At 38.6% G+C, this 20,716-nt stretch overlaps 1 protein-coding gene across 2 annotated transcripts in view; it reads left to right on the forward strand.

The window, feature by feature from the left end:
- The first annotated feature begins 1,544 nt into the window (after positions 1-1,544).
- Positions 1,545-20,716, forward strand: part of casz1 (castor zinc finger 1) — a 78,145-nt gene continuing 58,973 nt past the window's right edge. The window contains exon 1 of one of the 2 annotated variants that reach the window (XM_026200054.1): positions 1,545-2,411. In XM_026200054.1, coding sequence (XP_026055839.1) covers positions 2,363-2,411 — 49 coding nt within the window. In that variant the 5' untranslated portion in view covers positions 1,545-2,362. Of the gene's footprint in view, positions 2,412-4,846; positions 7,249-20,716 lie in introns of those variants that run through there. The other variant, XM_026200055.1, reaches the window with a different exon arrangement.

Raw genomic sequence — 20,716 nt, forward strand, 5'->3', positions numbered from 1 at the left:
CTCCAGATTTGTCATATTCAATTTCCTGTCATTTTCACAATTGAGATTTGAGAGGGGAAAAACTGCATTTCAAACCTCGGTGGGACAGTTTCTTTTTCAGGCCAGAGAGTTGATGATGTGATGGTGGTGGTGGTGATGCTCCCTTTTCTGTCTTTTTTTATTTCGTTTTCTTTTTTGTGACGCCCTTCACCTCACAGTTGTCCACTCCGTCTGTGTGCCGTCCCACTGGCTGAGATGGCGAGAGGGTTCAAACACAATCTAACTCCCAGCAAAGGTCAGTTTTCTCACTCCGCATGGCCCCGGGACCTAGGCACAAAAGCCCCTCAATTCACATCTTTCAACTGGGCGCTGGCTTTTGTCCCGGCGGAGCGAGTCGCTTGGAGCGGGCGGCCATCAGACCAGCCCCTCCTGGAGTGCGCGGTCAGGGGCAGCTAAACGTCTGGCCCCTGCATCCCTTTGACGGATGCAGCCCTGCCATGTCACAGTCCCCCCTCCCCGCTCGCCCCCATGCCCTGAGCATAGCATCATAATGGGCCACATCAAAAGGCATTCAGCTCCTCTTTGAGAAACAGAATTGGCAGCGAAAAGAAAAATGATCTGCGACCGCTGGCCGTTCGCTACCGTACAAAGCATTCCACCGGATCGGTGCACGCTCGTTGCGCGTCTTGTTATGGTGTCAGTCAGCGCTTTGAATGTGCTCGACACGTGTTGCTGTACTAATTCCAAAATGGCCCGAGATATCTGATGACTGACTCCGGTGGCTCTTCCCTTCTGGATTGTTGAGTTTAAGGTGGGAACATTTTGCCATTGTTGCTTTATGAGTCATCCGTATAATCACTAAATCAACCAAAACCTGTTTTATGCTCACAAATGAGATGTAACGGTTAGCAAACAGGAACTTGAGATTGACTCATTTCTCACACTTATGAGACAGTCCTCAGAATATGCATTTCCCCATTTTATTGGCCTTATTTTTCAGTGCTTTCAAGAAATTGCGCTCTTTTTTTTGTTGTGGCCAAAACTTGGGCACTTCCTGCCTGGTGTTTACTCATATCATTTGCGGTTCAAGTTGCAAATGAAAATACTTCCAAAGTTGACTTTAAGTAGAAAATATGCTGAAAATATGCTGTCCGGGTGCGCTTTTGCATGCCGCAGCGGAAGAAACTGCCAGGCAAATAAGGGCTTTGTCTTATAAAGTATTCATTGTCACCTGGTAACGGCTGGCGTTTATCATTTCACCTGAAATTACAATGAAAACTGATACCTTATCAGAGGGACATGCACATAGAGAACAGGCAAAGATGAATGAAGAAGAGAAAGAGGGAAAAAGGGGGGGGGAAGAAGGGAACGGGGGATGGGACATGCAGGTTTTTTTCCTTTTTTTCCCTTCCTCGTCATATACAACCAACTGTTCCGAGGATAAGGTTACTTCACCATGTGAGCACTGTTCAATACTGATGTCTGTTTTTTTTTTATTACGAGGAAACTTTAAAAATATGCAATAAAATGTAACTGGTACTAACCTTTTTTTTTTTTCTTTTATATATCCACCCTAGTTTTACTCGTGAATTTGCTGGTATTCTTTTTTTTGCAATATTCCGCAAACTTCCTGTTTTCAGTAAATAACACTCATAAAATGAACTGCAATAGTCAAATGCACAGTATAAACCAGAGAGGGTCTTTCCCACAACGTGAGATAAACAAAAACCAGAACACTTTGTTCATTTTAAAACGGGCGTGCTGTTATCATCAGAATCGCATGCAAAAATGTCCGACTGATATATCTAATGAGCTTGATATTTTTCTCTGAGCCTTTGAGTTTTCCCTCCCTCCTCATTTTCATGGAATCGTGGAAGGCTCCTCCCTGAGAGTCTTGAAAGGCTAGAAGAGCCCAAAGATGGGAAGGCCAGCCCACTAAGGGGAGGAAAAAAGTGTGCTCAGGTTCCTCCACTGCTGTAATTTCCTATCTGCCTATTCAGACATCGCCAACTGCTTGGTGTGTGTGCGCGTATACAGGAGCAGAACCTTAGACCGAGTGAAAGAGAGAGAGAGAGAGAGAGAGAGAGAGAGAGAGAGAGAGAGAGAGAAAGGCAGGAGAAGCAGTCGAGGAAGGGGCCGGCTCTGTATTCTCTCACCTACCCCCCGTCAAACCACAGGAGGGAGGGGCCAAGCCAAGCTGCCAATCAACCTCACTCGTGGCAGCCGGCATTATCTCTGCTACAAACTATTGACAGATTACATGTCAAGGAGTTTAGTACATGATTGAGAGCAAAAAAGGCGTTTATTGTCAACTTCTTTTAGTTTTCCTTTTCTCACAGACCAGCTTACATCTGATGATTTTCAAACAGAGTTGAGTAATATTATGAAAGTTACATGCTTGACAGGATTTAACTTCGACTACCCTGAATATGGTAAGTGACCCTCCTCTTTAACCTTTCTGTGTCTGTGTGTGTGTGTGTGAGTGTGTGCCCATAAGTGAGTGTTTTAATATAAAATAGGTCTTGAACAGGGAAGTTGTTTTAAGTGCCGCATAACGTCGCTGTGAGTTTACTGTACCTTTATTTATAACTGTGCGACAAGCCCTGAGAGATGGCAGTGTTTTATACGATCACTCTGTCCCTGAGTCCCGGGTTTTCTTTTCTTACTTTACCCGTGCCTCTCAAGAGGGGAAGAATTTAAGTCGACTACTTTCATTTTAAACCTGGAAGTAGTCAAGTTTATTTGTTATTTAGACACAGTGTATCACTCTTACCTACAGGCATTCGTGACTGAAACTCATATATCTGTGTTTATTAAAGCAGTCTTGTTTGTCTGAGGTCAGGGGATTTTTTTTTTTTTTGATCCTGATATAACTTTATGGAAGCAGCGATGTGGCATAAACATACATAAGCATGTAAAAATATTAGTGAAGTGACTGGTGTGGCCTAGGGGTTTGTTGCCAAGGGGACTGAGTAAACAAAATGCTGTAGTAACGGTGTTGTGACACATGTAAGGGCACCCGAACAAATGATACCCCTCTCCGTTTTCCTTTTTTCTCCGTTTAGGGATTTTTATTGTAAAATTGATATCAGTCCCATCCTATTTCCTAATTTCACCACCAAATAATCCAGCTTTTGGATCTTTAGATATTATAATTATAAAATCGGAGATGGCAATATGTTCCTGAAATAAATACTGCTGTTCTAGCATAGTTAGTTTGTAATGTGTGGTTTGAGTTTGTTGGATTTCTGTTTCAGTTTAGTCTTAAATAGTGTTCCTGGAAAATGCAACATATTTGTATTTTTAATCATTTTAATTTAGGCCATAATTGTAGTGTTTATTCACACGCTTGTTTGACTAGCTTTCGATGTGTTTCAACCGAAGTTTAAGACGTCACTTAGACACTTATTTGATTATATATTGCGGTGTGTAACTGCTATATGTTTATTTATTTAAAACAAATAGATATTTTATATTAATTTAAAAACATATTTTTGCATGTTGTAAAATTTGTCTTTTTTTTAGTTTTGTTATAGGACTGGTTGTTTTACTAGTCAACAGCCACGATTTGTTTTTTAGCTTGGAAAATAAATACACACATACGTCAGTGCATTTTTCCAGTGCCTAAAATACGTTTTAACATAACTGAAAAATTCAATCAATAATTTTAGCAAGGTTTTTGATGCTATATTTTCATGTCTTGTTGCCCTCAGGCAAGAAACATTTTTTTTTCTTGACACTAATGAACATTGTTTGTTCTAAATGATAAATGGGGAAAGATGAAATGAAACTAAGTGAAAATAAATGCCATTGTGGCTTCTTTTAAAGAGCATCTCTTGAACTTTCAAAATGGGCTTCAGATTAGCTACGTCATATTTATCAGAAACATATTTTTAACAGGATCACAATTTACTTTCTGTTTTATTCTTATTCTAAATGAGACACTCCCGAGAATTTTTTTCCTTTTTTTTTTTTTGATCATCGTCATTTTGCTCCATGCCCTCTATGTTCAGATGACTGGAGTTATTTTATTACTCCAGTAGTTTTTTTTTTCTTCTGTGCGAGCGAAAGCAGTTTTAGCCTCTGTCCACTCTGAGCACCTTTACCACTCATCTGCAAAATAGGATCAAATGAGGAGGAAAAAACAACCCAAGGTCTGCAGCCCTCAATAACCTTTATCACAATTTAGCAACAACCGAATCAATTTGATGTCTGAAACAATAAAAAGGCTGTTGCTGTCCTAATTCTGCAGCTCTTCGGATGACAGTAAATTTACATTTTTTAATTAAACTAGCTGGAATTTTTATGAGGGGGCTGGGCTATGCTAATGGGAATGTTGTGTGCCGCAGATTAACAGAGTTTTGAAGTACATTTGGAAGGGGGGACATTAAAGGGGGAGAGGATGCTAGGCATCACATTTAACCCCTTTTATGCTTATTTTTCCTGAGGGACCTCTGGCACACCCGACCGCTGAGAGCGGCAAACGCGTTCTTTAGTGAAGGGGTGATCAGTGTTGCCATGTCAACTCATGCATATTCTTTAAATTCTAATCTATAATTGATGGCATGCACAGATGACACAGAAGAAAGGTGAGCTCCTTTTAGAAGGACGTCTGAAATGCATTTTGCACATTTTGAGTCATTTGAAACAAAATGTTTTTTTTTTCAAATTAAAATATGGCAAAAAATAAATTTACTAAATTATTTATATATAGCTGTGTTTATTTAAATGTTGTATTCATATAGCTCAAACAAATTTTTTTTTATACAAAAAATGATTTTTTTTTTACATTTAATTATCAAAGTTTATATATATTAATAGTGTAATTTATTATTTAGAATAAACAGCACATTTTACTGTAAATTTAACTGCTATAGTAAATGTGCTTGTATTTACTTGTTTCATTTGATATATTTCTTTAAATGAGAAAGGCTAGCAAAGACAGAGAGAGGGCGACTGAGTCTAGCTTGAGTTTCCTGATCAGTCACTGGCTCCCCACCATCAAAATGAACTTTGTCATCCTAATACCCCAACAGTCCCCGAGCTCACAGTCGGGCAAACGATAACGGAGGCTAATACAGGAACGGATCAATCTCTAGGCATGTGAACGTGATGCTTATGAGGTCTCTCTTCTCCTCTCTTCTCCTCTCCTCCTGTGCATTCATGCAGACACCAGACCCTAATTAAAACTTCAAAACCTTTCTGTCACTTATACACAGTAATGGTCTAATTGATACTGTGCTAGAAAAGGTTGTGGACTAATAAACTGATCTCAAATATGCATCATTTTATGTGCTTTTGTAATTGTATAATTTAGCTGTATAGTATATCGAAATTATTATGTAATATATTTAATTGTGTATTAAATAAAAATGTAATTTAAATAGGATAATACTAGATTTCTGTATTAATGTAAACAAATGCTTACAGTGTGAAGTCTTTTTGAGTATTGCTGTAATTATACAATTTCCAAAAAATGTGAGTTCCCTGGCTGGAAGCAAATCCGGCTATGAAGCTAAAGTTCAGGTGAGCTGTGGTGTCATTTTCAGTAAAACAAAAGTCAACTGTACAAAGAAAGAAAAAAATAAATTGCTATCAAGGTACTGGTGCTTCACAGAGCTTGTGGTTTAAGTTTTGCATCTCGCAAAAACAAAAAAGGAAAAAAAAAAGCTTCTCATAAGTGTTGCTATCTCGAACTATCTACCTCACCTTTCACAACAAATATGCCACACGATTGAGAATTTTTTGATCCATTTTCTACCCTCGGTGCAGACACAACACAGAGTTTTCTTGTTTTGGCACATATGGTTAGAAAAGTTGCGGAAAGATCTTCCTCTGCGCGCAGGGCCTCGCAGAATGGCTTCATTTCACGTTTATGATCTTCCACATGAAATTCTAATTTCATGCAAAGTGGGGGGAGACAAATAATCTGCGGCAGCTGATACGGCATATAAGAGGGGAAAAGAAGAATATGAAGAAGCAATTAGCACAGTGTGGAAGACTTTAGTCTGTTTGTCTGAAAGCTTGAGCTCCAATGGCCTTGAATGGCCTTTATCGGCGCTCCCTTATTATGCTGTCTGAAAAGAAGATTAAGCCGGTACAAAATGTGGCGACTAATCCTTTTAAATGTGGCAGGGGTCTTTAAGGTGTGAACAACCCTGTAGGCAGGTTTCAGGCAGGGTTGTTAGAGAGGCTACTGCGACCCGCTCCTGACGGCTGAGTGCAGTTCCTGTAGTCTGGCAGGAGCGGAGAACGGCAGCTGGATTGCAGTTAAGGGACCGATTGGCCCGAGCTGATGGATGGTTAGTCTGTTCGCTAGCAGTCTTTAGCTCCTTATCTCGGACCCAAACACACAGGTCACATGGGGTGGGGCTGGCGATAAGATTAGAGCGCTGCTTTTCCGGTGGTCTTATGTCAAATCTCTACAGCTTGTGCATGTTGCATTCATCTCTCGAAGTTTATCTTGTGGAATTAGCAAGTTCCCTCACATCTACTCGGTTATGTAAATATTCACTTATTTGCAATTTTTTGTTTTTTTCTTGAAAGACAATCCTTGCTTCTTTTTTTTATTATTATTATTATTCTCCCAATGATAACCAAGGGAAATGAACGTCTTCTCTGTTGCCTTTTTTCCTCTGAGATTGTTTGCATTAGAGAGCCACAGAGCTGATATCCTGTCCTCTCTGGTAATTGACTGCAAACAGGGGTGCTTGCGTTCGAAGCCTCCCCTGCCGTGAATCCTCTGGTTGTGTGTGCTTTTGCCTGTGACATTCTATTCACTTGGGTCAGTAGCAGGCAGCAGCAGCAATAATTACAGTCTGTACATGATAAATCTGAAGCCCAGCTGTTGCGTTCTGTCACAGCCTACACACTAAACCGAGCGGAGAGAGAGAGAACAAGAGAGAGCGAAAGGGGGCTCGGGAGTTTGCTGTTTGACTGATTTTTTTTTTTTTTTAAACTCTGTAACTTGATAGGATTACATGGTTCTTGGACCCACACCTGTTAAGAGGCTGTTAACAGAGCAGTTGGCGGTCTCATGGTTAGAGCTTAGAGCTTTTTCAGACTCTTCTGTGTGTCCACTTTTGGGGATTTCTGCCTTTGGAAGAGGAGTTTTGGGACTCGAGGCTGTTCTGTCCTGGCCCCAGACTTTTGTTAAGACCAAAGGGGGGAGGCTAAGGTGTCTCTTTAGTCTGGGTTCTAGTTCATACCCTTGGTCTGTATGAGAAACCGACTGCCTGCTTTAAAACATTGGAACCGTCTGGATGACAGGTGTGGATTTGGCATCATTAAATTGCTTCAGCTTGAATTCTAACAAGACATACAGCCAACTGAAAAAAAATGTTTACTTTAGATTTTATTTGATGTATTATTTGATTATTAATTTTCAATTTTCTTTATTTTTTTATGTTGATAAAAAAAAGAAACAAATGTTTCATTTCAATGCTTTTATAAATATTTTACACACTTCAAATTGTCTGAATGACTTTGCCTTAGACAGCAAAATGTTAAATTGAATCTTGTGCATTTTAAATATGCATTCATACATACGTATCAAAGCACTGAAAAAATTGGCTTTTATTTTATAGATGGGAATAATCACTCTTTTTGATTTAAATCAATTGGTCTATTAGATTTCAAATGATAAAACAATATAGTTATAAACTGAAAAAGTATTAAAAAAATAAAGTATATGTACACTTTCTGTGTCTATAATTAAAGTGATGAACTACATTTGTGGTTACCTTGCTAGGAAACATATGTGATCTTGAGGGGAACTGACTTCATGCATTGACTAAAAAATCACCTTGACACAAGTTGGTTAAAAGTGATTCCAAAAATGTCTCAGAAAATTGAAGTTAGTTCAAAGAAAATCTCTAGCATCATTTCTTTTCAGATTCCATTTTGTTATCTAATGCAGTGACATTCACACGTTTTAAGTGTCAAAAAGGGTCCAAACTCTTTTTGCGGCCAGTGTATATTTTTGGAACTACCAACTTACGAAATGAGTCAAACCCCGTGCAAGCTATGTGGCAAACAACACCTGACACCAGGCTTGTGTGCTATTATTTGTGCAATTTTATGTCCATCTATTCATACACACTGAGTAATGAATGAAAGGGCATGTTGGGTTGTTGAAAGCAGCCTTCATTAAATAGTGTTCCAGCATGATTTAGATATTTTCCAGCACTGCGCAGACCACGACAAATGCCATGTTATGGCTTGCACAGCCAGCAGAAATAGAATGAAAATACCTGTTCAAGTCTGCCCAGAGTTTTTTAACAACTTCTTTTTTTCCTTTATACCTTACATTATGCAATCTGTGGTGTAGATCCCTGGTATGTGTGGATTGTGTGAAAGCATAAGGCAGGTAGAGGAGATATAAAGAATGCCAATGGCTTGTTTATTTTGCCTGTGCACTGCTATCCTTGAATGCCATATTTGGATTTTGTTAGTCTCATTTACTGAGCCCAGACCCTTTCAGAGGGGTTCCAACACCTGTCCTGCCTATTGTGCCGGAATCTTCTATATTTGGCTTATAGTCAGACTCATTGGTTGGTACAAAGGGGCAACATTTGTCAAAGTCGAGGGAGAGAGAGAGACATTACATTCTGTAGTGATTTGGAAGGCTTTAAAAATAGGGCCAGGAATAATAATAATAATAATAATAATAATAATAATAATAATAATAATAATAATAATAATAATAATACAAGTATTTGAGATACAGAAATCTGCAAAGAAATATTTTATGTTTATATATTTTAGCTAAATACATAGATTTTTTTTTATCTATAGTTTTACAACATGTCTCTATAACTGTATTTTTGCAACAAACAGTAATCTTATCTTAGAATGGAAGAAATTTTAATAATCGTAATTAAGATGGATTTGATTGTCTTGATAAGTAATCAGAGTATCACAATAAATATAGGAACATTATGACTTTAAAACCGCCCAGCTCTGATTGTTCTGAAAGTGTCATGTCCATTGGACGCCCATCTGAGCTTCTCTACAGAGTGAAATAACCCGCCTGGCCCTTAATTGTTTGGAAATATTGGAGGCCCCTTTTCACCTGCGTGTGCGCTCCCCTCTCCCTTGATTCATTTCAGATACCGTCCTCGGCTGCTGGAAAATGGCGTTAATTTTTTTATTACCTGTTTGACTCTCCAGCCTTATTACTGTAGCCCCTTAATGTTCTCTGTAACCGTGGAAACCAGATGAATAAATGTCCGCAAAAGAAAATGAGATGATTAAACAGGTCATCCTTGCAAAACAAATTCGCTTGGTCGAACGCAATTTGTGTACCAAGCGCCTGTCTTAACAGTTTGCTAACAAGGGGATTTTTGCAAGGGTAACGGGAAGAGAGAAAAAACTAGGGAATAAGGATAAACTAGCTCTGAACATGAAATAATCTGTTTAGAAAAAAAGATAACGTATTGTACTTTGGGAAAAATAAAGCAACTTAATTGTAATGCATCAGCTTAAAAGACTGTGTGTGTGTATGTGTGTATGTGTGTGTGTGTGTGTGTCTGTATGAGTTATTCAGTCTTTGACATCTTTTTGCCCGTAGAAGGAATGTGTTTAATTTTCACAAACATGCACATTTGGCTCAAGCACACACATTACAAATCCTGCAGTATTTGAATGGTTATCTCCTATTTAAGGTATAGACTATACATTCTGGGAGGTATGTGGATAGTACATGAAGACGGGTACAAGATTCATGTCCTAATGGACTGTCTCATATGGAACACCTCCTGGCTCCGTCTTCGGACCCTTTACGTTTTAATGTTTTTCCTCCACCCTTCCTCTCTTCCTTTTCTCCGAAAGTGGACTTGTTTTGACCCCTTTTATGCATATTTAACATGCAATATTTCATCTCACTATGATAGTTTGGTCGCTCTCATCCCTGTAAATAAGAGACTAGCCTTTGCCGATTTAGATATGTAAAGATAGGGCAGAATCCCAGGCCTGAATTAAAGCTGTGTCTGTATTCGCAGCGAGACCGCTAATGACAAACAGTGGCCATGCCGTGGTGATGTTGTTTATGGAAGTATGCCACTCAAGGGTGTTGGCTGTTTACACTGAAGCACCAATTTCTCTCATTCTTAAAAAATAAGCCCTCCCCCAATCGTCTATTGCATTTAATTCCCCCCTTCCGAGTCAAGGGGGTGTGGGTTCATACTGGATTTGAGGTCTCTCAGGGCGAAAGCGTGGCACATTTTGAGAGAGTGCTGTTGCCCCAGCACTGGGGTGTGTGTGTGGCAGAAACTGAAAAGCACTCGTGCATTATTGATGTTTTAATTTGTGCAAATGCCCGAGTCTTTGTTAAGTGATTATAGAGCTGTAGAGATAAGAGACAGGTACTTTGGGTAGAAACAAGAGCTGGTGCCCACTTGGTTGGCCTAGTTTAGATGCATTCCCCAGCAAGGTTCAGTGCAAAAACGTCAACGTGTCAAAAGATTTAAAAAAAGGGAAAAAAAACAACCTGTTGATCTTTTGTACTTTTTTCTCAACTTCACCTCTCCCATTTATGGTACAGTTTTATAGGTCTTTTACATCCCTTATCAAAAATTATTTTATGTAAATATAATAGAACTGACCTGAAAAGCCCCATAAGCAAATATTGTGTGTGTCACGCCAGCAGCTGACCTTGGGAAAGAATGCAAAGTTATAATACCTCACGCTAGAACAACAAACCCATAAAATAATGCTACACAAAGTGAGCTGGTTTAGGTAAATAGGAGTGAAGGACTTCGCTTTTTTCAAACCTTGATTAACAGGAACATGAGATCATAAAGTTTTCCATGACGTGTCTCATTGCTGTTGTAACTGGCAGACGGTTTGTGCTGGCTCTATCATTGCTGTGCACAAATAGAGTGAATCAACAGGAAAAGTGAAATATTGTAATTATGCTGTCATGCAAAGCACACGCACAAGTGCAAAGTTGCTTTTTTCAAATGAGAATTATCACATCGTCAATAATGCTGGAGGGAGTTCATGCATTATAGCTGTTTGTGTTTTCAGAAAAGGTGTGTGTGCCTGTGAAAGAACAGAGCGATAAAAAGGCCAAAGTTACTGTAAACTGTCATTAAATGCATTCTAATATTTAAATTGTATAATGTCTTAGATATTTCAAGTATTGCAAATATTTGAAGAGTCTGAGTCTACTGTTCTGCACACACATTTACTTCTATACATTTCTATTGTTTTAAATGTATGTTGTAACTATTATTACTAAAGCTTGCGATATAAATACTGTAGCTTAGTATGCACTATATGTATATTAAAATGATTAATTATATTAATAATTTTCTTATTTTCATATTACATTATTATTGACAATGTATGCACGTGTTTGTGTGGAGGATTTGTCAGTTTTAACTAACTTCTGTTTTTGCTGACATCATATATACAGTAGCACATTTAAAGCATGTTCCCCACATACAGCCTGTCATCCTGTGGAAATGAATCAATGTGCTGTTTGCTCTCAACGGCCACAGCATGAATGAGGCCGAGAGAAACAAGCGCATGACTGAAAGCTCTCGCAGCTTTAACAGGGAGCCTGTCTTTCATCCTGACCCACACACTCTGACACTCTTATAGACACTGCGCTGGTGGCTACTTCCACTCGCCGTGCTGGAAAGACACTCGCCACGTCCCATTTGCACTCAAATCCGCATTAAACCTGTCTCATGAGGCCACTGGCATAGTATGGGAAATGAAAAGATATGATGTCTCAGGTGGGACGAGAGAGGGGAAGATGTTAGTTCTGAAATTTAGGGTTTCAGTTCGGTCTGTAATCTGAACCCTGCTTGAAAACAGAACGAAATGTCCTTCAAACTTAATAGGTACTTGAACCAATAGGGCTGAAATGAGTGTGCCGTAATAGACATTGTGATATTTGAAAGCGGTATTTTGCAGAAGTAAAAGAAATCTCCTGTCCCCGGGGTGAAAGCTGAGCCCGCACAGGAAAGTGAGCCTCTATTTTAACGTGTTTCTCTGTGACAGATGACATTTAGCCCATCTATTGGATCACATGTCTCACATTATCTCTTATTTCACTAAACCCAAGCTTAATTAATAATTGATGCAAATGATATAATACTGTGCCGCTGATAGAGAAGAGATATATCAAGAATTATCCACAAATTTGAATTTATTCCATGATTTTGGCTAATAATAATAGACAGGGTTCATTCTAAATTAGCATGAAAGAAAAATGCTGTTTTTATGTAGAATATTTAGCATTTACATATACATTTTGGCCACATTCTCTGTACATGTTTGGTGGAAACTTGATTCACTTCTGGTAAGCAGGCTCTGTATATTCTCAGCCTGAAATGTATACTGTATGTGGTGTGCATGTTGAGGCATTAAAGGTTTTATTTGGTTCCTGTGCACCTAGAATGTTCTGCACTTTCTCACTGGCTCACAAAGAGGAGCTATATGCTGTAATTCAATCTTCTGCAGAGTTATATCACTATGCCTCTGTTTTGTAATCAGCAAAGGTTTTCTCAGGTGAAAATACTGACATATCCCAATAATTAGAGACTGAAGTACACTTTTTATGATGTGTATATTTCCCAACCAGGAACTGGGTGAGAGAGGGCTAAAGAGAGAGAAAAGATAGAGAGAAAACAGCTCACATGTTTTGGCAAGTTGTTTTACATATCAACATTTTTTCTGTCTCCTGTGCCTTGGAAATTTGTTCTCTGTCAGTAGTGAGCTGCCATACAGAAAGATGCATTAAAAGTGCCATAACTCGCATAACCCAGCCGGGCTAAAATCAATTGGAATGGATAGTTAAGCTGGCGCTAAAAATCAATGAGCAATTCATGTCCTTGATCATATTGTGTCATTTCTCTCAATGTTAGAGCTCAAAGCTTAGCAGAGCATGACCAGCCCATCCCTTTGCACATTACAATACATATATATCCATATTTCTTTATTTGTGTTCTGCATTTCTGCATTTTTCACAAGCCAAGTGCACGGTTGTGCTGGCCTCTACCACGCTTAAGAAGAATATCCCGAGTAAGAGAAATCTTATCTGGACAATCTGGGCTGAACTGGATGAGTTGCTATCTCAATCAAACACTTAAAAATAGCTGAGGGTCAAATTTCAATGATCATAGTCTTCTTGGCCTCTCAAAATGTTGCAATCAATTTGCATGGCATACCGAGCAATGGGAAGGCTACCCGTCCGCAGGTCCTGTAATGGAGGGCTGGGGGCAGGGACATGGCCAGACAGATTAGGAAGATGAAAAGTCAGTGTTTCAAAATAGTAATTTTGTCCTTATTAATGCCATTAGTGTAACAGTCAGCATGCATCAAATCAAAGGAGGAGAGGAGTAGCTCAGTCCCTTGTCTCAGCACTGTGACGGGACTGTGTCGAGAGTGATTTGAGCATTTTGTGTTGATGAGTGAGGGTTTATTCTCTCTAGTCTTCACTAAACAATGCTGTATGGCTTTCGGATACCTATTTTTGTTTTTTCAGTAAAGATTCAAGAACGTACGAAATATTATTTATAAAACAGAGTATTTTCATGTAAAACAATATTATTTATTTTATTTACAATTTGCAATATATATATATATATATATATATATATATATATATATATATATATATATATATATATATATATATATATATATATATATATATATATACATTGTTTGTCCACCTACATGCGCCATAAAAAATATTTAAAAACTTAACAATAATTATTATTATCATTTTTTGGGGGGATTGACTGAACGTGAAATAATCTGAGATTACAGCACAATATGATATCATTCACATCATCAGTTGTGTAATTATCATGCAAGAACGAGTGCAAAATGAAGGGATGCGAATGGACACAGTCATCCACGACGGGTATGTGCTGCTGTTAATAACGCAGGCCTGTTATCGAACACAGTTGTGATAAAAGATGACTACAAATGACATTTCTGAGTGCAAGACCCGATGGAATCGATATCTGTTAACAGGCTTGTGTCCACATGCTCATTTGAGAGAGAAACCTTAAAGTCACCTCCTCCCGTTGGCATTTGGCATGCGGCTACAGATATTTTTCACCCCCTCCTTTTCTGTTGGTATAATTTGTTACGTTTTTGTGTAGCCTTTCAGAGAGCAGTTGTTTGGCACAACAGGTGTGGCTCTTGTGCCTTTTTTCTGACTATTGCAAAGGGCACTCAGACGTACGATGAATGCTTCGGATTTAAAGCAAGGGCCTTCAAACCAGTTGTCTTCTGGGATAGAAAAAGCTGGTTAGTTGAGTACACATGGGCAGTTGGCTCCCAGAGGTGAGATGTACTGGAGCAGCTGGGACTTTTTTTTTTTTTTTTTTTTTTGAAGGGGAGGATATTTTTTTCCTTGTTTCCAATAAAGCATAAATGAATGTTTGTGGCAACTGAGGCAGTGCAGTGCACATGACAGAATGGAGTGGTGCAGTTGTGTCTTCTAGAAGGGCCAGAGAACTTGCCAGGCTCTCATAAAAAAAAAAGAAAAAAATGCTGTGATATTCCTTATTCTTAGTGGCAATATAAATAGCAATTTTCCTTCTGTAATATGATGCATTTTTAAATGTAAACAGTACATTCTATGAGTACATTTTTATTTTATTTTGTCCATTGAGAAGTGATTGTATAATGGAAAGTGGGTGTAATACACACCTAGTGGTCTTAGTGATGTTATCACGCAAGGAAGTCGTTTAAAGTTACGAAGTTATGTTTTGATTTGATTTCTTTACAGTAACATGCACACATTGTTAATTTACAATAATTGTAAATAAAGTATATTGTAATTTAATTTTATGTTCATATTATTGAAGTTTCTGACTCGTTATGTGTAACTCCAGCAGGTTAAGTACAAATTCCTGTGTTTCTTTTTGGAAAGCACCACTAAGTAGTTTCATATTTGCTTCACCGCTGTCACTCTCTTACTTTCTGTCTCCTTTTCTCTCTCTCACTCACTCACTCACTCACTCACTCACTCACTCACTCACTCACTCACTCACTCACTCACCACCTCTCTCTCTCTCTCTCTCTCTCTCTCTCTCTCTCTCTCTCTCTCAATCCATCTGCATCATGTCGATCTGTCAGGCTGCCAGTGTCTGTTCCAATTAGATTCCACTTAATACACGTAACCTCGATTAACACGCAATCAAGCTCAGATAAATCACATCCTTTAAGTCTCCCCCTCCGCCTCACTACCGTTGCTGTGCATCACCCTATTTTTCTCTGCAAGCACATACACTGTTTCAGGTTCTATAAAGCCAGTTTGAAACTAGCATCTTGGAAACCTTTTTCGACTCAGTGTCAAATATTTATGTTTCAGGGTAACACATTTTCAGTTTCAGGTTCAAAAGCTGAGAGACGTGAGGTGCACACAAACAGAAAATGTATTATGTATGTGCAACGTAGATAATTCAAACTGTTTATGAGGCAAAAAAGAAAAATATGTTTTTAAATAAAAAAAACAAACAAACACATGAAACAAAACAACCTAAGGCAACAGAAAGGCCTGCGCAGCACTCTGGAGTCTCGCTTTATTAATCACGCTAAAAGTGCTAACATTGACATGTTTAACAGATTAGAGTTTTAATAACAGGCCGGGTTAAAGTGCTGGCGCATCGGAGAAGATATCCTGCCTGACGTGAGCGGCCCAAGTGCCTTGCGCTTCCCCTCCCTCGACCGCGCTGCTCTTTGCGATGATAAACAGGGGCCGGGTGGAGGCCTGGCCCCCGTGGGGGCGAGCTGGAGGATTAGGACCTCACCTCCCCATCACATACCGCCTGAGAGCCGCTCATCATTATTAACTTACACTACAAGGAGCCACTGCCCTCGACCCAGCAGACTCACAACTCAGGCCGTAGCCCCTGAATGTAGTGAGATTATCGACGTATCCATATAAATACCTGACTAGTTTCACAGAGGTGCCACACTGAAGCAGTGTTTTGTTTCTCTAGGTGTAGTCCGACAATGGCTGCTGGCCTGTGCTGGGTAAACAGAGCCAGGATTTAAAATAAATTAAGCTATGAGAAAGGCTCAGGTTGATCCTTTTCTTATCTCTAGTGCTGAGTTGTCAGCTCCAAGCCTTTTATGGGACTTTGGTAAAGCCCATGTGCACAAGAACAGGGACAAGAGCCTAGGATTCAGCATTAGCATTCAGAAAAACAAGCTGTTTGTAAAAGGTAAACGTTTCAAAGTTGTATGATTGTTCATAGAGAATCTGACAAATACATTCAGTAAGCAATAAAGCAGCCCATTTCTTTATAGAAAAAGCCCCGTCCCTTTAAAAAAAAGAAAGAAAAGAAACTAGTTTTCCCTCAAAGTTCAGATCATCCTTTTTCCCCCCTCCTCGTTCCCAGAGAGAAATAGGGAATAACGCTGATGAGTTTTAGCAGCTTCAGCCAGGCGATGGGCGAATATAATAAGTGTTTTCGCAGACGTCACCCGTGATTATCTCATCGAGGCATTTTGGGTGAATGTGGTGGATTTAGAGGCTCCTCTATTGTGCTGACATCATCACTCTTTAACAAGCTACATTAAATCACGGCTAAAATCATCCAAAACTCTTCCGAACAATGAGTGTCTGGGAAATTTAAAGGGAAAGCCTGGGGTTTAAACTTGTTTTTTTTTTTTCTTGCATGTTTGTGTAGTTCAGCATCTCATACATTGTAAAATGAGGGAATTGGGGCAAATTCCCATTCTCATTAAATAATCGGATAAAGGGAAAACACTGTTTTTCTATGTATGTGCAGTCAGATGAACAATGAGGGGACAGTTCTCCAGTTCACTGTTTATGTTTCTGTCTTTATGCTGTTTTGTGCGTGTAATGAATGTGCCTTTGTGCTGTTATTTTGCAGCGTGCGGTGTCACTGCATGATTTGAATGTAATCATATTTTATAATCTTTCTTTGGAATAACAATTATTTCTCAACACGCTACGTTCCGCAATCTTTAGAACAATTAAACAATAGCAATTTGTTCAGCTGCCATATCGGTTTTATTTTTTAGCACCAATTTTTTAGGAACATGATTCTTATTTGAAAAACTTTTTTATTTATATTTATAACTTTTTGAATTTCTTTTATATTGATATTATAATTGTGCATTTATGCAGTTTCTTAGTCAAAGTGACTTATGTTGCACTGATCATCGAAGGCACACTTTTACATTTCACCCATTCTTTTAAATAATTATTTTATATTTATATCATATTAAACTCTTTTTTTTACATTTAGAAGCATCCGTCTATCTATCTATATAATAGTTTTTAACTCTCTCTCTCTCTCTATAGTATTTGTCATGCTGTAGATTTGCATGAGCAGATAGGAAATCCTGTGACAGACAGACAAGTTATTTAGCTTCTCTAAAGTGGACTGGTGGTCTATGATTAGGGCACTGCTCCCACTTACTGTTCGGCTGGTACGAGAGACCCCTCGTTAAGGAGGAGCGCAGGAGAGCGGAAGCAGTGGAGGTGCTGAGGAGCTGTTAAAAGAGGCTCAGCGTGGGCAGCGTGGAGCGAAGTGACAGAATTAGCTAAGCCCAAGTGAGCAGGGCTGGTAAAGAAGCACTGCTGGCACTCTGAAGGATGCAGAACTGCTGCTCAACACCAGCCAGCCAACAGAGACCCAGTGCCCCCCTCCTTCAGGGTCTTCCTCCATCACTGTCTCCTGATGTTGTAAATGGAAAGGTTAAAAGATTTTCCGCAACACTTTAGAATAGGTTACACTTGTTACGACATTTCTCTCAATAAATTCTTAATTTGTTGCTTATTATTAAGTTAGGTTTAGGTTTAAGTATTCGGTAAGATTAGGGATGTAGAATAAGGTCAAGTAGAATAAGGCATTAATATGTTCTTAATTAGCACTAATACATGGCTAATATTCTATTAATAAGCATGCTAATGAGCAACTAATAAGTGTTTTTTTATTGTTCTTTTTTATTATAATTTATTATAATAATTTTTTATTGTTATTTATGAGCAAAACAGGATCTTTAATGAGGAAAAATGCTGATTTTTATCCATTATGATTTTTTTAACAAAACTAAAAGTTTGATTTCAGTATATGTGGATTTGGAAATTCGTCTTATCATATTTATCCAATCTTTTTGGGGCAAAATAAAAAGGACATGATAGAGGGGTACAGGTTGACTTTAAAAATCCCAGACCTGGGTTTTATGTCCCAGTCAGGACATCCAAACAGGAAACAGTTGCAGCTCCCTGGCCTGATTTCTTAAGTGTCACGAACCTTCTGAAACGAAACCCTGCAAATAAGTCTTTTCCAAAGTCACTTTCCCTCTGCATCATCACCAGTGAGGACAGCGCGTGAGGCAAGCAGCTGAAAGATAATATGTTTAGCGTGTAGACAACAGATCAAAGCTCATTTCAGTTAGTGAGTGTTTGCGGCTTTGTATGCGTGTGGTCAAGGAAAGTGAGGGCAAACAAAACGTGCCATGCGAGAGTCAGCACTTTGTGTGTGTGTGTGGATATTAGGGTTGAGTGGTGATGCTCGGGGACGTCCATAGCACCAGCAAGGGCCTGCTTTGATTTTGTCATTATTACAGGGCCCTAGTTATTTAAGCAGGGCTGGGGGTGGATGCATAGCCAGCCCACTAACTGTGTCTGCATGTCCTTAATTCCTGTTGATGTGCAGGCCTTGGGCACTGAGTGTGATGGAGAGGACGCGTCACCAGTTGAAATTATTGTTTGGCCTGTGAATATCACGTTGAAACTGGGGTAGTTGATTTTTGCTTGTGTGGCCCCGTCCTAAAAGGCAAGAGACCCAGGTTGGGTGTATAAGTGCACACCATACTGCACTGATTTGATTCGCCACCTGTCTATTAAAAAATAATTCATTATAACATCGTTTCCTTACATTTAACCTTCTAAATTTTTTCATTAAAATCTGTGAACACATAATTCCAAGTGGTAGAAAAATGCAATAAACTGATAATCTCAGAAAATAAAAAAATAAAAAAGTTTATTTATTTATTTATTCACAGTGTGAATTGCTGAGGTCATTGTTTGATACAAGGACCGTTTGTTTCGGTTTGAGGCAGATTTTTTGTTCCTGTTTAAAGAGTACGGTTTGGTTAAAGATTTTTGTGCATATTCAGTTTTTGTCGGTAGGGAACAAGAAGTGAAAAGTCGCAAAATGACTGATTTACTGAACTTTTTTGTACAAGCCTGTTATAACTTTAATGTCAAGTTGAAATAAGTCTCTAATGCTCACCAAGGCTGCAATTATTTGATCAATAATACAGTAAAAAAAAATAATAATAATAATATTGTAAAAAAAAAAATATATATATTTTGTGGAAATTGTGATACCTTTTGTCAGGATTCTTTTTATAAATGTAGTGATCAAAGTAACATTTATTTGAAATATAACTTTCATTTTTAAGAATAATTCACAATAATTCACAATAATTGACTAGTTGAAAGGCGAGGTTGGCTAACTTAATTACTTAATTTAATTTTGATATAATTTAAATTAGTGTATTTTTAAGTTAATAATAGTTCTAATTTCAAAAATGCTTCTGAAGACCCCTCCATTCTTTCTTATTCCATTGCACTCTGTCAAGCTCTTCTCATTTTATTTAAATGCCCCCGCATTAGAAAAGATCAGGTGAACCTGAAATCAGTTTAATTATAGGACTTTTGATTAGTCAACTAGTTGTACAGGCAACCCAGCATCTAGTCAGTTTTGAAAGTTCGTTTTGGACATTTCTACCACTCCTTTAGCATGTTTATGATTAGAGAAAGACAGTGATAGAGAGAGAGAGAGAGAGAGAGGGCAGGGAGGGAGAGAGAGATAGAGTGAAGGGAAAGAAAAAAAACAATCTCATCAGGCGAGAGGCCGTTTGCTTAGCAAGAGCTGACAGTCTTTGTGTATGTAAATGAAGAATTTAGACTAATGGAGTTGAACCATTTCTAATTTTGTGATGGCAAGAGGATTTTGATTGAAAGTAATTAAGCAAGCTAGCTGTAAAATTAATTAAAGCAAAAGGAGGGGGGATTTTTATTGGATTGGATAGCGATATAGCTGCTGTCAGGCAGGGGGACAAATGGGGGTGACCTGGATTCTCTGCCCTCCCTCCTCCCACTTGAGACTTTTATGTCACTTTAATCTCCTTAGAGCGGCTGGTGTGCATTTGTTCGAAATAATCAAGGAAATATGGTCAGAAATTGTCAGCTTTCAGATCTAATTTACCTGACAGCCTCGCGAGTGAGTCCGTGTCGGTGCGTATGTCTGCGTGCGAGGTTTTTTCCCCGTCTCCCTCTTGTCCCTCTCTTCAGCTTTGTGGAAAATGCATTTGACAGTTTTGAGACATCTTGACTCCTTGTTGAAAAAAAACAAATGACACGAGCTTGGTCAGGTTGAGATGAACCCTTCAATGAGCCAACGCATCAGGGCTGAGACTAGCTTAGTGTGTATTAGTACATGAAGTGTGCACTTTAAGGATATTGACAGTGCTTGAGTTCATTTAAGTCCTCCTTCTATGAATGTTCAGACTGGCTGTTGGAGCAACATACTATTTTTACCAAAACGTAACCAAATATTCAATATTGGAAAGGTAAAAATTGAGACAATGTGCAATGAAAATACTGATAATGATATTTTTTTTTCAGTTTATAGGACCTTTTGAGTCACAAATACAAAGAAGTGTGAAAGGACACTTTTTAATGCAATAGTTGATAGAACCTAAAAATCTGCATTGA

Source organism: Carassius auratus, chromosome 23 (assembly GCF_003368295.1).
Source record: "Carassius auratus strain Wakin chromosome 23, ASM336829v1, whole genome shotgun sequence".
NCBI classification, from domain to species: domain Eukaryota; kingdom Metazoa; phylum Chordata; class Actinopteri; order Cypriniformes; family Cyprinidae; genus Carassius; species Carassius auratus.